Here is a 13,894-nt window from a genome sequence, read left to right on the forward strand (position 1 = left end):
AGGGAAGGGAAGAAATTCACCAAGTCAAAATTCATGGAGGGAGATATCAGATGTGTATGCTGTAAAATCAAGCCATGGGCAGATAGCATTGTCTGGGTGATGTTCCTCGGCACTCCTGCATGTTTTTGATCTTATTTTTAAAGAAATTTGGGCCTTGAAAACAAAAATCCTATGGCCAGAGATATTCAGGAGTGGCAGCAGCTGCCTTTAATTTAGCATGGCCAACCTTGGAGACCTGAACCAGTGTGGGTACTATCAAACTCCAAGCAATGTCCATATGTAACGGTCCTGCACAGGGTGAAAGTTTGGGTTCCTCAGTCCTGCAGGTTTCTGTTGTAGAAGGACCCATCTCCTTCTTCTTTCCACCCCTGCAAAAAAAAATTTAAAAATGCTGCTTTCAGTGGAAATTCCTGCCTGCCCTCCCTGGGCTGGGAGAGGGAGGAAGACCTTTACCTGCTCTTCGCTGCCGGGCAGGGGGCACCATGAAGGAAACCAGACCTGAGCGTCTGGCGGAGGGTTTTTCGGCTGGATTTCGGTTTGCCTGCTGGGCTGGGGTTGCAGCTGGCTGGCCTGATCTCCTTCCCTCCCACCGGCTCTCACTGAGAGCAGAACATGCCTTCTCCTGCTGATTTCTGCTTGCCATATTGATTGCAGCAGGGTATAATGGAGACAAGTCAGGCAGAAAGCCAGCCACCCTTGGGAATGATTAAAGAGCAAGCAGGAAAGGATAGAAGTGAAGAAAAACAGGCTGATACTTAGGAGGTGGTGGATTTGGAGCAAATTATGCCCCTTTCTCCACCTCACCCCAGCCTGGTGCCCAGGACGGTGCAGCAGCACCTCGTTTTCAGCTCTGCCCAAATGTGGCATCATATCGACCCCCTTGTACGCGGGGAACAAAATCCCCAGAACGTGTACAATATCCCTATTGTGCATGGATTTGCAGACTGATTATTCAGAGCATAGCCAAGGAAAGGTAAGGCTATGACCCATTGTTTTCGTGCGATCAATTGAATACTGTCATTTGCATTTAAAACGCTCCGAATTCGCACTGTCAATATGCCAAACAGCTGCTCGGGCTTTTCAGCATTCCATGGTGACAATCACACTATCGTACATCATTGGCACCAGGATTTGCAATACTCTCAGTGTCAAAATTTTGTGGGCTTTTTTTTTTTTTTTTTTTTAAGGAAGTTCTGTTGTTTGTTTTAAAGGCAGATCGTACTGCTGTTGCCAACTTTTTTGAAAAATCCGCTTGGAAAATGATGGCGTTCGATGCTGCTAAGCAGGCCTTCACAGATGCCAACATATCAAAATTCATCTCTTTTCTTCCTCTCTTACAATTAAAAGGTAGTTAAGAAAGAGGCTGTTCCTGATAGATCCACCTTCTGTTTTCTCCTTTGTATGCGTATTATTCATTAGCAGTCTAATAAGAGTTTCAAAATGCTCTGTGCCTCTGCCAGCAGGGCATATGTATGTAGACATGTGCTTGTGACAGATAAGTACATAAACAGCATATTGGCACCAGAAAGACATCTGTGCCTAGAAAAACGCTTGTGATATGTACATAAATGACATTTTAGCTCTAGTCAAGTCCTTGTGGCTTTGAGAGGAATATGTGACTGTACTCTTCTCTGTGAATACTGAAAAGGTGCATCTTAGAAAGGAGGGTAGTTTGGAGGTTTTCGGAGAGTCAGAGGAAGAGCTGCATTGCAAGAAAGCATCCCATGTGAAGAGCCGGAGTTGCAGCCCTGTCTCTGCCAGGTTGCGGGGGGATCGTGGGTGGCTGCTGTTGGCTGGGGAGCACCCAGCACCCCCAAAATCTGGTTTGATACATCCCTATGGGGTCTACCGTGTGGGGTGGTCCAGAGCTCACAAAGGTGATGCAGCACCAGATTGTGAAGGGAGTAAAATCTTGGCCCAAAGATCAAAATGTCAGGGGTGATCCGGGGTCTGGAGGCATGAGGAGTACTCCTTACCTCAGTTTACCCATTCATGGTGACAGTTGCCTGCCTTACAGCTTTAATTAGTGCTGGAAATGTTGTTGTGGCCAGGAGGCTATGGTTGAGAGATCTATGGGAGTCCCAGGAAAACCTGGAGAATATTTGCTTCTAGTCTTAGATCGGAGAGAGAGAAGATGCCAAATTGGAGGCACTTAGTGTTCGCCATGCATGCACAGCAGTAAATATGGACTTGGCTCCCTGGTTTTCGAGCTTGGAGTCAGACTCCTGGAGGTATTTGAGCCCTGAGATCCCATGGGAGCACTTATGTCCCGGTGAAACCACCTCAAGAGGGGAACCAAAACTTAAGGACTGACTGGGTTCAACCATGTCTTTTCTGAGCTCACTCCTGGAGGTACAGGTGCCCCAGCAATCTCCGTTCCTCACCTTCTGCAATTACGAATCTCCTGTAGATTTCATTTGATCCAGTAAAGCAAATCCTAAAAGGAAATGAATGTCCGAAGCTGCCATTGCCTCCAAGTCCACTGGGACTCACCTGAGCTGGATCATGAAAGCTTAGCTGCACCTGCAGGAAAGCCCTCTGGGACATGGTCTTAACACACACATCAGGGTGGTCGCTGCTGTTCATCATCTTGCCCATGGTGAAAATGGCATTGCTCATTTGGGTCTGACATAAGGAGGAAAGAAGCAGGAAAATATTCCTTGATGTAAATCAGGATGGGGCCTTGGACTTTGTTGGAGCCTGTCGGTTGATGTGACCCGAGCGCACAGCTCGGTGGGTGGGTGGGGGTCTCACACCTCCAACGTGGTGGATGGAACCACAGTAGTGGGTGAGCTGTTACTTGCCTGAAAAAAAAAAGTGTTCAGGGGAAAAATTGTCTCCAGTCATTCTCATTTTGCATGTGATTTTTCCTACATATGTTTCTAATCATTAAGAAATTCTGTAGCTTAAATAATGCTCTGAAAGTACGGTAACTGTTGGACTACATTCTGTTGTAACCTTATTGAATTTCACTTCTCTGGAAAAAATAATGGGATACTATATCTTGAAAAACAAATGGTAATTGCGTTTTTAACAGAATGTTTCTCTTTGTGTTTCAAAACCTTCTGCACACAGTTAGACATCTAGCCAGGGAAGAAGGTACAAAGCATATGGGCCAATTTCTGTCTGTTGGCTGTTCAAGATGCCTTAATATTCAAGCAGTGATGTGTGTGTGTCCATGCAATATGGCACAATTTATCTCCCCAGTATCCATGTGCTCAGGTGAGATGATCAAAAAGTTTTGTGCTGTGGTCAGAAGAGGTATTTAAGGAGGGACTGGTGAAGGTGGGTTTATATCCCGCTCCCGATTAGATGTGTGGGTGTACATCCTTACCTCATATTAATTCACATTTTGGCCATTTGGACCACAGAAGACCGATGTCCCTGTGTTTGTGGTGCTGGCTAGAGCCACAGGTTCGTCTTCCAGGAGACCAGGATGTTACAGCTAAGGGTCTATTTGAGACTGCCAAAATAGGAATTGTCCAACGCTTGTACTGCCCATGCGCCGCAGCGATACGACTTCCTCAGTGCTTCAGGGATTTGCACATCACCACGTGCTGGGAATCCATTTGATTAAAGGCTGGGACCCAAAATAGCATCATCGCAATGCAGTTTGGTAACACGCTGGTGTCATTGTCTACCAAGGTTAGGAGAGCCCGGGTAATACCGGAATACTCTTCCCTAATTTTTAGTGAATCTGGCATGTTAAGGACTTTGTGAAGAGATGAATTTGGACATGCGAAGCTTCAAGGCAAAGGAATAGGCTTGAGGTTTCTGACTGACAAGACACATGTGAGTACATGCAAAATGTGCTTCTCCTGCTAAAAATAACATTTCTCCTGTCAACCACGATGCATCCACCCCCACAACACCACCCAGAAGAACACATTAACACCTTGGCTTTGCACGTAGCCCGATTCACAGCAGCCACAAGTGGTAGAGGGATCTGCACTCTGTGTGCATGCTGACAAATCATATGGCATAGCGAAGAACAGAGGAGTGAAACTGGGCTAGCAGAAGTTGACGCCTTATCATCACAGTCCCTTTGAGCATGCTGTAGGCTGACACCTCCACCAACCGAGTCATCTCCCCGATGCCAGGATGAAGAGCACGAGCCCACTATCCTGATTTAGCCTCTGGTAAGCGAGGCTTGGCTTGCGGCACCAGGAAGAGTGGAATCGGTGTGTTGATGCAAATGGGTACAGGAGCATCACGGGTGCACCAGCGTGGGGACAACCAAAGCATGTCCAACCACTGCTGCTCACAACTGTGCTACAGAGGCATGTAAAATATACTTTATAGACCAGTGACGCGAGGTGTTTCTCCCATTGCTGCTCCCCATTTGGTGAGTAATGCCATCCAGAAACCTGTAAATAACATTTCCAACCAAGAACTGTTGGGTTGCAGAGAGGTATTAAGTCCTTAAAAAGGACTCCTGCAATACCTGAGGTGCTTGTCTGTGCTCCTGTACTGTAGTCACCAAGGTAATGAAAGACACGGACAGCAAAGCTTCTAAAAGTGGTGAAAGACTAGAAAATACCAAAACTTTTTCCCAATTATGAATTCCTATGAAAATTTGGGCTTTTTTCCTGAAAAATAAGAAATGTTGAAAGCAATAAAAATTTACCATCCTTCTGAACTTCTCACCATAACTTGAACAAATTATTTGAAAAATTATTATTGACAGTTTCGTTTCAGTATAAATTTAGATGGTTTGCAAAGTAAATTTCTTAAAAGGAAAAAAAAAAGCTGGAAACAAGTTGTAGCTAAAATATTGGCAAGCAACGTGAGGTTGATTCATGGTCACAAAGGTCAGTGTCAGTCCACTGCAGTCTTCCCCTGGGACAGCGTGAAGCTTTATTTGAAGGAGATTTTCGGAAAACCCAGGAGATTTAAATGCCTAAGTTCCAATCTCTCCTTCAGCTGGCAAGCACATGAGCCTACATTCTCAGTCTCAAAATTAATCTCCTTTAACGCTCATTCAAGTGGCTGGGCAGAACCCTGGGCTCTCGCAGTGCTTCCCTTGTCTGAACTTCACCTGATGACTCCAGGCAGGCTTTGGTGGGCGCTGAAGGCATCCAGCCCTTTGCAGACAGTGCTTAGCACTTAACAGGATCAGCCCCTTAATGACTTGTATGGTGTCCATCACCCCAGATGCCTTACCGTTTTTTAAATTATGCAACGCCCACCATATGTAATTAGCCAAGTAAGCTGCTTTCACCTAACCTCAAATGTTTGTAATGCCTATAATCCCAGCTAGGTGTCCGTATAAAGGAGCTCCTTGTTAAGGGCAGAAGCGAATAATGTTCTTCCACACAAAAATGAGGGAGTTGACAGAGCTGTAAGGCTAAAGGATTGCAAGATCGCTTTTGTTCAGGCAAACTTTTGAGGTTTTGGGGTTGTTTTTGAAGATCCTGGTGTTTAAACTTAGCTATTCAGCAGGTGGTCTGGCACTGGCTGTGTATGAGAAAGCAGCTTGCCCATGGCAAGTCCTGCCCCCAGTAAGCTATCAGCCTCTTAGCTTGTTTTTTTTTTCTTTCCACTCTTTTCTTACTTCTGTTTTAGCAAATGTAACACCAACATCAAGTCCCTCCCTGGGATGAAAAACTGTGAGTTCTTCAACCAAGATGGAGCTTCGGTTTTGGCCTAATTTGGTTTCTTTCTTGGAAAAGCTAAATGGGCGGACACTTTTGGTGGTTCTGGTCGTGTTTCTTTTGATTATTGACCTATTGAAAAAGAGGCGTCCCAGGAATTTCCCTCCAGGGCCACAGCTCTTTCCTCTTGTGGGAACCTTTGTGGACTTTAAGCAGCCTCTCCATCTTGCGCTGCAGAAGGTAAGAGCTCCATGGACATTTCTTCTACTAACAACATTTTAGCTCTTCAGTGACTTCAATCACCAAACCTGTAAGCAAGGGCAGCTCTGAAGAACTATCTATAAAGTAAGCATATATGAGAGGCAACCCTTCTTGGTTTTATCTCTTACTATCACGTCCTCTTCCATGGGAGTAGGAAGGTCCAATAGGAAAGACACTTGTAATGGAGGAAGACCTACACGTTCCTCCTCTTTCTTCCCATCTGAGTTGATGAAAGGGACTATTTGCTGTGCTTTGCCCTCAGCAGCAAGAGCCTGATCATGGTGACCCAGGTGGTGCCTTCACCTCTTGTACCCTTCCTGACATAGGACGAAAAGAGATAGAGCAGATGCCCATCAGTTACAAAGCAAGTGATGTCCTTGTTACAAGTTAAATTGATGCAACTGCCTGGTGAAACCCAGGTCACATCTGCTAACAAATACCAGGAAACCATCTCTCCCACACCACAGCTTTCTAGCATGTTTTTACACCATCTCCAGCCTTCATGGAATAGTTTAGGTTGGATGTGACCTGCAGTCTTGGGTTTGGGTTTTTCTTAAGTCCCCTTGCTCCAAGCAGGACTAAATTCAAAGTTATGTGCCATTTCTCTAGGTCTCGTCCAGGTGAGTTTTGAAAATCTCCATCTTCTTTCTCTCAGAGGGTGACGAACTCTCTTTCAGCTTACTGGTCGGTATGGGAACATCTTCAGTGTGCAGTTTGGAAGTCTGACTTTTGTGGTAATCAACGGGTACCAAATGGTGAGAGAAGCTCTTGTCCACCAGGCAGAAATATTTACGGATCGGCCAAATATTCCACTTCTCCAAGAAATATTTAGAGGCTTTGGTAAGCACAAATACCAGGATTTTGGTACATGTTTTTTTAATCTATTTGCAATGATAACAATTTGAGTGAAAGAAATAGGCTGAATTCAACCCTTGGTAACTGCACCCATAAAAGCTTGCATAGAGGAAGGTAAAAATTGAATTCAGTCTCATAATCTCACAGGTGTACATTTTAATCTCTCTGGGATTTAGGAATAATGACGGGATCAAAGTCAGGTTTTGATGAAAGAGGAGAAATAAATGCAAGCTGCCTAGCGATCGATACACTTGAAGAGTTCTTCCTTTGGTTTTCATTTCTCCTTTACTTTTTCTCCCTGAGTTGCATATAGCTCCAGAGATGGTGTACGGTGCTCCTGCCTGCAGCTCTGCCAACAGCGTGATAGTACTTATAGTATTTTGGCTTACACCTTTTTTTCCCACGCAAAGTGACAAAGTAGCAGATTAAAGCAAATCCATAAAGCCAGATCTTTAGCATAAGCCAATTACTCTTGAATTTTAATTCCCAGGCAAAGCTATAGTTTTTCAATGTCTACGGGGTTTATTGGCTTTGGTTTGGGTTCTTTTCTTCCAGACAAATGGCCGTTTCTGAGTTCTGTCACTCACACGTGACCCAGACCGAGGTTTGTTCGATTGTTTTTTTGCACCTGCAGGGCTCATATCATCAAATGGGCATATATGGAGGCAGCAGAGAAAGTTTGCTTCGGCGACACTGAAAAGCATTGCTGTGAGTTTCGAGGAAAAAGTGCAAGAGGAGAGCCGGTACCTCGTGGAGACGATCGAGGAGGAGAAAGGTGGGTGGTTAAGGCACAGCACCATGCCCAAAGCTTCCAGCTAAATGAACCACGAGAAGTAAAACTCTTACTCCGACGCAGCTTTGAACATGCAAAACATTTCTTCAATAGCTCAAATCTCTATCTCACACTTCCAGACTTCGCCTTTTAGCACTTCCCTCAGTCCTCAGCCCTACGGTTTTAGTTCTTCTTTATTAATATTAAGCAAATAGATATGAGATGTTTGTTAATATAGGTGTTTATATAGCTAAGAGAGTCTCCTGTATTCTGTGGAGGAATAAATGCAGCTCTCCTGCTATCATCAGGCACGTATGCTCAGAGGCTTAGTTAACCTCTGCTTGTCCTTGCTTTTGCAAAGTATTTTAGAACTTGTTTAGTCAGGCTTTCCTTTTGTATCGTGCACAGATGAAGCGTGTGCCTTGCTCTTTTATGGTCCAGCTTTCAAGAACTGCCAGAGGGATATTAGTAAGAATAATTTGTATGTTGGTACATGGGTGATGTTGCACTTCAGCTTTAAATAGAAGCAGATGGGGTTTAGCTAATTCTATGGAGCTATATATAGTAAACAAGAAAGATCTAAATAGGAATTGTGAAATTATATACTGAACTTGCTCCATTTTAATTGCTGTTGCACTGAACAGGCCAAATACTTCATGTTGCCAATTGATTATAGTCCTTTATAGTCCTAATCAATAAACTAATTAAGCTGCTGGTTTGGGCCTTTCTTCCCATTAGTAATGACAAATAGTGATCATGTCCATCACTCTAATATCTGAGCATCAGCCCAGTTTAATTACTTTCTTGAAGAGCAGAGAGATCAGCAGCCCCGTGCACAGTGCCTTGCATTTCAAAGCGATGCTCCCCAGCGTAGCGACAGCAGCTCAGGGCTGGAATGGAAGAGTTACTGATACTGGTCTCTCTATCATGGCAAGTAGCTCTCCAGGCTGCCTAGATGCGAGATGGTGGTCTCTGCTCCATAGTTCTCCCTAGAAATGCTGATGTGGTGAACGTCACACCACACCTTGCTCTTTTAGGAGCTATGAGCATCATATCTATGAGCCATAAGAGCTATTGCTGGATTTTATAGGCAGCCACAGAGACGTCCAATCTTCACCCTCTTCCCTCTTTCCCATCCCACTTGATTTCTTTGTGGTGGACAGTTAAAGGACAGGGCAATGGCATTTTTGCAGCATGGTTAATCCTGGGCTCCCTGCCCCAGGCTAAGCTTTGAGGGACCCTCTCTTGGCATTTAAAATTGGCACCAACACCATGTTGGAGCATGCAAACCTGACAGCCATAGCGTGGCATCCTACTGGTTATTTTCCCTGGAAAACAGTTCAAACCCTGCTACGGCAGCTCTGTGTGTGTGAGCTGGAGACAGGAGGGGATGTCCTTGGAGAAAGGATGTCATGGCACAAAACATCCAACCTCCAACGGAGTGCTGAAGGGGATGGGGGTGGTGGGGACCCCAGGACACAAGATGCAGCCTTACCATCACCATAGGTGAAAAGCAGGTGACATATCACCCCAACTTCCTGACTGTTGATGTGGTAGAGAATGAGGGTTTGACTGAGACTTTAGAGAAAAAAAAAAAGTAAGTTGTCTTTCATTTTGTTTCCTCCAGGACAGCCATTTGACCCTCATTACAAAATTAATAGCGCTGTTTCGAACATCATCTGTTCCATAACTTTTGGGAACCGCTTCGACTACCATGACAACCGTTTCCAGGAATTACTGCACTCACTGGCTGAAACTCTGCTGCTCATGGGAAGTTTCTGGGGCCAGGTAAAGCTGGTCAGATGCTTTTCTAGCTTCAGCTGCATGTAAGAGCTCAGAAACCGGAGTTTCTAAGGCACTGATGTAATCTGGTTTCCCCTGTAGAAAAAGAGCATGTTATAAGGGAAATGACCAGGAATATTGTTTTACTTTAGACTGGGTTTATACACAAAATCCATCAGGAAAACAAGGAAGCGAGTTATTGAGGGTCATGGAGAAAAAAACACTACAGGATTATAAAAACAGTCGTATGCCTGATATAACTGAAGAGCAATGGAAAAAGCTTTAAAATATCAATGTTTCTACCAAAAGAAATATTATTTAGTAGCACCCTCAGTGAAAATTCCCTTATTTTCCCCCCATTCCTTTCCCAGTCATTTCTAAAAAGAAGAATAATATTTAGTAGCACTCTCAGTGAAAACTCCCTTCTTTTCCCCCCATTCCTTTCCCAGTCATTTCTCAAATAACTTTTATTTAGGACAAAGCCATCTGAGAGTCCAAGTTTATAACCCAAGCAAGTGGATTTGTGAGCAGACTGCACATAGCCATTCTGCACGGCCACACACCATGGGCCAGGCCTGATCTCTGCCCCTCCACAGACCCCAGCACTAAGGGGCTCCTCTGTATCCACACCGATTTATGACTCTGGTGGCCACCTTACATTAGGTGACAGCTTTGGCCACCCAATATTAGAGATTAGCAGAAAACATCTGGCCAATTCTTCTCATGTTTGTACTTGTTTACGTCTGTGTAGCTAAATTGACCTTTGCAGCAAAACTGTTTTTTTCCTGGTAACAAGCAGAGCTAATAAATTGTACTATCATCTCAACTGTGATACCTGCTTTTTTTCAACTCAAGAAATGCTCTTTTTCTCTGTTTGGTTTCTCACCAGCTGTATAATGCTTTTCCTTTGATCATGAGATGGCTGCCAGGACCCTTTAGGAAAATCTTCAGGCACTGGGAGAAGCTTCAGCATTTTGTGAAGGGAGTGATTGCAAAGCACAAAGAAGATTTGGACCAGTCCGAGGCAGGAGACTATATTGACTATTACCTGAAGGAAATAGAAAAAGTAAGAGAAAAATACCTAAAAGTAAGAGAAAAATACCTAAAGTGACCTTAAATCTTAACCCAAGAAATGAGCAGACAGGACTCAAAGCTGTTTTGTCACAGGAGCCCGTGCCTCCCGCGTTGCCTTCTCCTCCCTACCTCTTCCACGTCAAACTTTTTAGCAACAGCAGGAGCCTGATCACTTGAAAACACACAGATTTTTTTTTATTTTTTTCATTTGAAAGTATTTACACTCTGTCTTCTTCCATTTTTCGTTCTGTCGTGTGGCGTAGGAGGACTCTCAGGGAACATGTTCACATTGCTATGTGAGCTCACAGGCCTGTGTTTGCTATTGTGAAACTTCACATTTAAAAATGTTACCTGCTTTCAAAAGTCGCGCTACAGCAAATAGAGTGTTTTTCAAAGAAGCCCACATTGCTTTGAATTCAATGAAAGTAAGGGTTAGAAATTTCCAAGTCCAGCTGTGATGAATAATAAAATACCAGCAGGACTTGACTTATATATGGCTGGTTTTGGATTAGATTTTTGAAAGCATCTCCTCCCCAATAAGAGTTTTCATTGCCATGCTTTTCCCCAAGTTTAAGGGTGACACCAGCTCGTATTTCCATGAGGAAAACCTACTGTGCTGCACCCTGGACCTCTTCTTAACTGGGACTGAGACAACAGCAACCGCCATCCGCTGGGCTCTGCTCTACATGGCCGCGTACCCCGACATTCAAGGTAGGGCCACCAATGGCTCCTTGATTTATCCCAAAACCAGGTAAGCAAAACTCAGATTTCCACCTTTACCATAAGTTGGGTATGTCTACACCCCAGTTTTCTTATTGGGAGCCTTTTGAGCACAGAATTTTTTTTTTTTTTTTTTTTTTTTTTTGCTTTCCACAGAGAAAGTGCAGCTGGAAATCGACACAGTGATTGGCCAGTCCCGCCAGCCCACCATGGCTGACAAGGAGAACATGCCATACACCAGCGCGGTGCTGAGTGAGGTCCTGAGGATGGGCAATGTCGTACCGCTGGGGGTGCCCAAGATGTCCACCAGTGACACCACCCTGGCAGGCTTCCACCTGCCCAAAGTATGTGGAGACCACCAACCCTCCCATTGCCCTACCAGAGCGAGGTCTCCATCGCCTAAGTCACCTGGAGGCGAACCAACCAGCAGGATTTTATCAAAATATCACAGTTATATAGAAAATACAAGCCTTCCTGACAGATGCTGTAGGGCTCTTGTGGGTCTCACCTCCTTATGCAGGAGAATTGTGAAATCCTACAGTGCTGATCAAAATCTTCAGTATTACAAGGTTTATCCCTTAAATTTTATACAAGATGTCCTCCAGGCATTATGGGAACAGAGGGCCAAGAAACATAGGAAAGCAAATAGTTTGGGTATTAAAAAAAAATCTATTAAAAGTAGCACTTGATAAAAGCCAGGTATTTGGTATTGATGCTTACACACTGTTCTGGCATTAGGAAAGCAAATATGCAATTTAGAGACACCTAGTCTCTTCCATGTTTATGCACCAAGGAAAATTAAAAATAAAAAAATCTGGGAGATTTGCTCCACACTGATTTAAATATTTTTCTTTTTCTGATGGAGGATGTGGGGATAAACCAGATCAGGTTTTTTGAAAAAAGCATAAAAAAGCATGTCAATTGAAAATAATTTGGTCGAATTGCTTCCAATTCCTATGGGAACACAACATTATCAATTTAAAGGTAGCTTATATTAACATCACCAGCGACAGCAGCACAAGGTACAGACCGACACTATGGTGATACGTAGCGGAGCCCAGAAGTGAACAATCTTGTAGGCTTTCACCCCTAATTTAATTACATAGCTTACGGGAAAATATTTCACCCTTATAAAAAAAAATTGTAGTTTACATTGTGTGTGGAACAGAGCTAATAATAAACTAGTCTGACAACATGTCAGCTCTTCTCCTTCGCATAATCACCCATTTTCTCCACCTCTTGCAGGGCACCACCGTGATGACCAGCCTGACTTCGATAATGTTTGACAAAAACGTGTGGGAGACTCCAGACACCTTTAATCCTGAACATTTCCTGGAAAACGGCCAGTACAGGAGGCGGGAGGCTTTTCTGCCCTTTTCTGCAGGTAGGATGATGGATGGGGAGATGGTTTTCCTTTCTGCAATGCTGCTTTTTTCCCCCAAGACACCTCCTCCAGAGTAGGGGGTATTGCTCCTTGTCCGGCTTTCAGCCCATCCCCACAGTGAAAATCCCAGTAACAGTTATTGCCGACTGCTCGGAGCAGGAGGGAAATCAATTTGTTATTGTAGGATGAAAAAAAAAAAAAAAAATCAGGCTTTTTTCCTCATGCACAAGCTGTGTAAATGGGGTGGGTTTTTTTGCCGAGTTTCCTCTCTTCCTCTCTCTGAACAGCCCGTTTGCTCGGCAATAAACTTCTGGGGAAGGTTTCTGCAAAATGTGTGGGTGAACATTGCCACCTAACCTTGCGAGGAAGAAAAGCTCCCACCGCCTGTGCAATGCGGCGCGCGCCAGAGGAGCCCGAGGGGTGGTTGAAGCTCGGGCGGGACTCAGCGGGGTTGGTTTTGCTCCTTTTTCCAGGCAAGCGGGCCTGTCCCGGGGAGCAGCTGGCCAGGACCGAGCTCTTCCTCTTCTTCACAGCCCTCCTGCAGAAGTTCACCTTCCGGGTGCCGGCGGCCGCCACGCTGTCCTTCGCCTTCACGCTCAGCCTCACTCGTTGTCCCAAGCCCTTCCAGATCCAAGCGCTGCCTCGCGACTGAGGCCGGCGTAGGGCCACCCTCTGCCCCCCTGACTTCAGCCCTCTGCAAGACGTAAAGTGTCCCTTCTCCCATCTGACCCGTAGTTTTTGGGCCAAAACGATGGGGCATCTAGCAGCCACCGTGACACAGGTGGCAGTGGAAAGGGCAGGAGGGCCACATCCTGCACACTGCAATGAGGACAACCCTTGGGGCTCTTCCCTTCGCCTCCTGTCTCTTCCCCTCTATCAGTTTGACAAAATGCATGGATTTAAAAGCCTTATTACTTAATTTCTGCCGCTAGCACTTCCCAGGAAGGTGTCTGCCAGCTGCAAAACCATGGGCACAGTTGAGTCCATGGTGGTTCTTCCACAGGGGATACGTCCACCACCCTGAGACCATTTTAGCAACCCTTAGATCCCAACGCTGCAGCACCCTGAATGGCCATGGGCTGTGTTTCCTGAGGTCTCCATGGTGAGTAGGGGCAGCTGGCCTTAGATGTACAAGCTCTGGGTTCATGCCTCAGTGCCAGTTTGGACTTCCTAGTGGCCATGGCCCGTCCTGAGGCTCAGGTGGCCTCGACCTCAGTTTGGTATGTGTTCCCTACACCACTGTATTGCTGCTTTGCAATAGAAATAGAGATCCTTGCAGCAGGAGCATACAGTGTTTTAATCTCATACCTGTATACCATCATAAAATAGTTTGGGTTGGAAGGGACCTTTAAAGGTCATTCATATTGCTGCTTTGCAATGGAAATAGAGATCCTGCAGCAGGAGCACAAAGTTTTTTAATCTCATACCTGTAGACCATCATAAAATAGTTTG

At 45.0% G+C, this 13,894-nt stretch overlaps 1 protein-coding gene across 1 annotated transcript; it reads left to right on the forward strand.

Moving 5' to 3' along the window:
* The first annotated feature begins 5,518 nt into the window (after positions 1-5,518).
* LOC106886194 (cytochrome P450 2J2-like) lies at positions 5,519-13,094 on the forward strand. The gene is made up of 9 exons (XM_014938926.1): positions 5,519-5,834; positions 6,533-6,695; positions 7,345-7,485; positions 9,110-9,270; positions 10,154-10,330; positions 10,908-11,049; positions 11,215-11,402; positions 12,304-12,442; positions 12,916-13,094. The coding sequence occupies exons 1-9, from the start codon at positions 5,628-5,630 to the stop codon at positions 13,092-13,094; spliced, it is 1,497 nt and encodes a 498-aa protein (XP_014794412.1). The 5' UTR covers positions 5,519-5,627.
* The last annotated feature ends 800 nt before the right edge of the window (positions 13,095-13,894 follow it).

This window comes from Calidris pugnax, unplaced genomic scaffold (genome assembly GCF_001431845.1).
Source record: "Calidris pugnax isolate Ruff unplaced genomic scaffold, ASM143184v1 scaffold18, whole genome shotgun sequence".
Classification (NCBI taxonomy): Eukaryota; Metazoa; Chordata; class Aves; order Charadriiformes; family Scolopacidae; genus Calidris; species Calidris pugnax.

Bases quoted from the DNA above. Each gene is read 5' to 3' on its own strand.
- LOC106886194 (XM_014938926.1), top strand. From the start codon at position 5,628: ATGGAGCTTCGGTTTTGGCCTAATTTGGTTTCTTTCTTGGAAAAGCTA. The intron at 5,835-6,532 runs GTAAGAGCTCCA...ACTCTCTTTCAG, and splicing joins TCCATCTTGCGCTGCAGAAG to CTTACTGGTCGGTATGGGAA. The intron at 11,403-12,303 runs GTATGTGGAGAC...CACCTCTTGCAG, and splicing joins CAGGCTTCCACCTGCCCAAA to GGCACCACCGTGATGACCAG.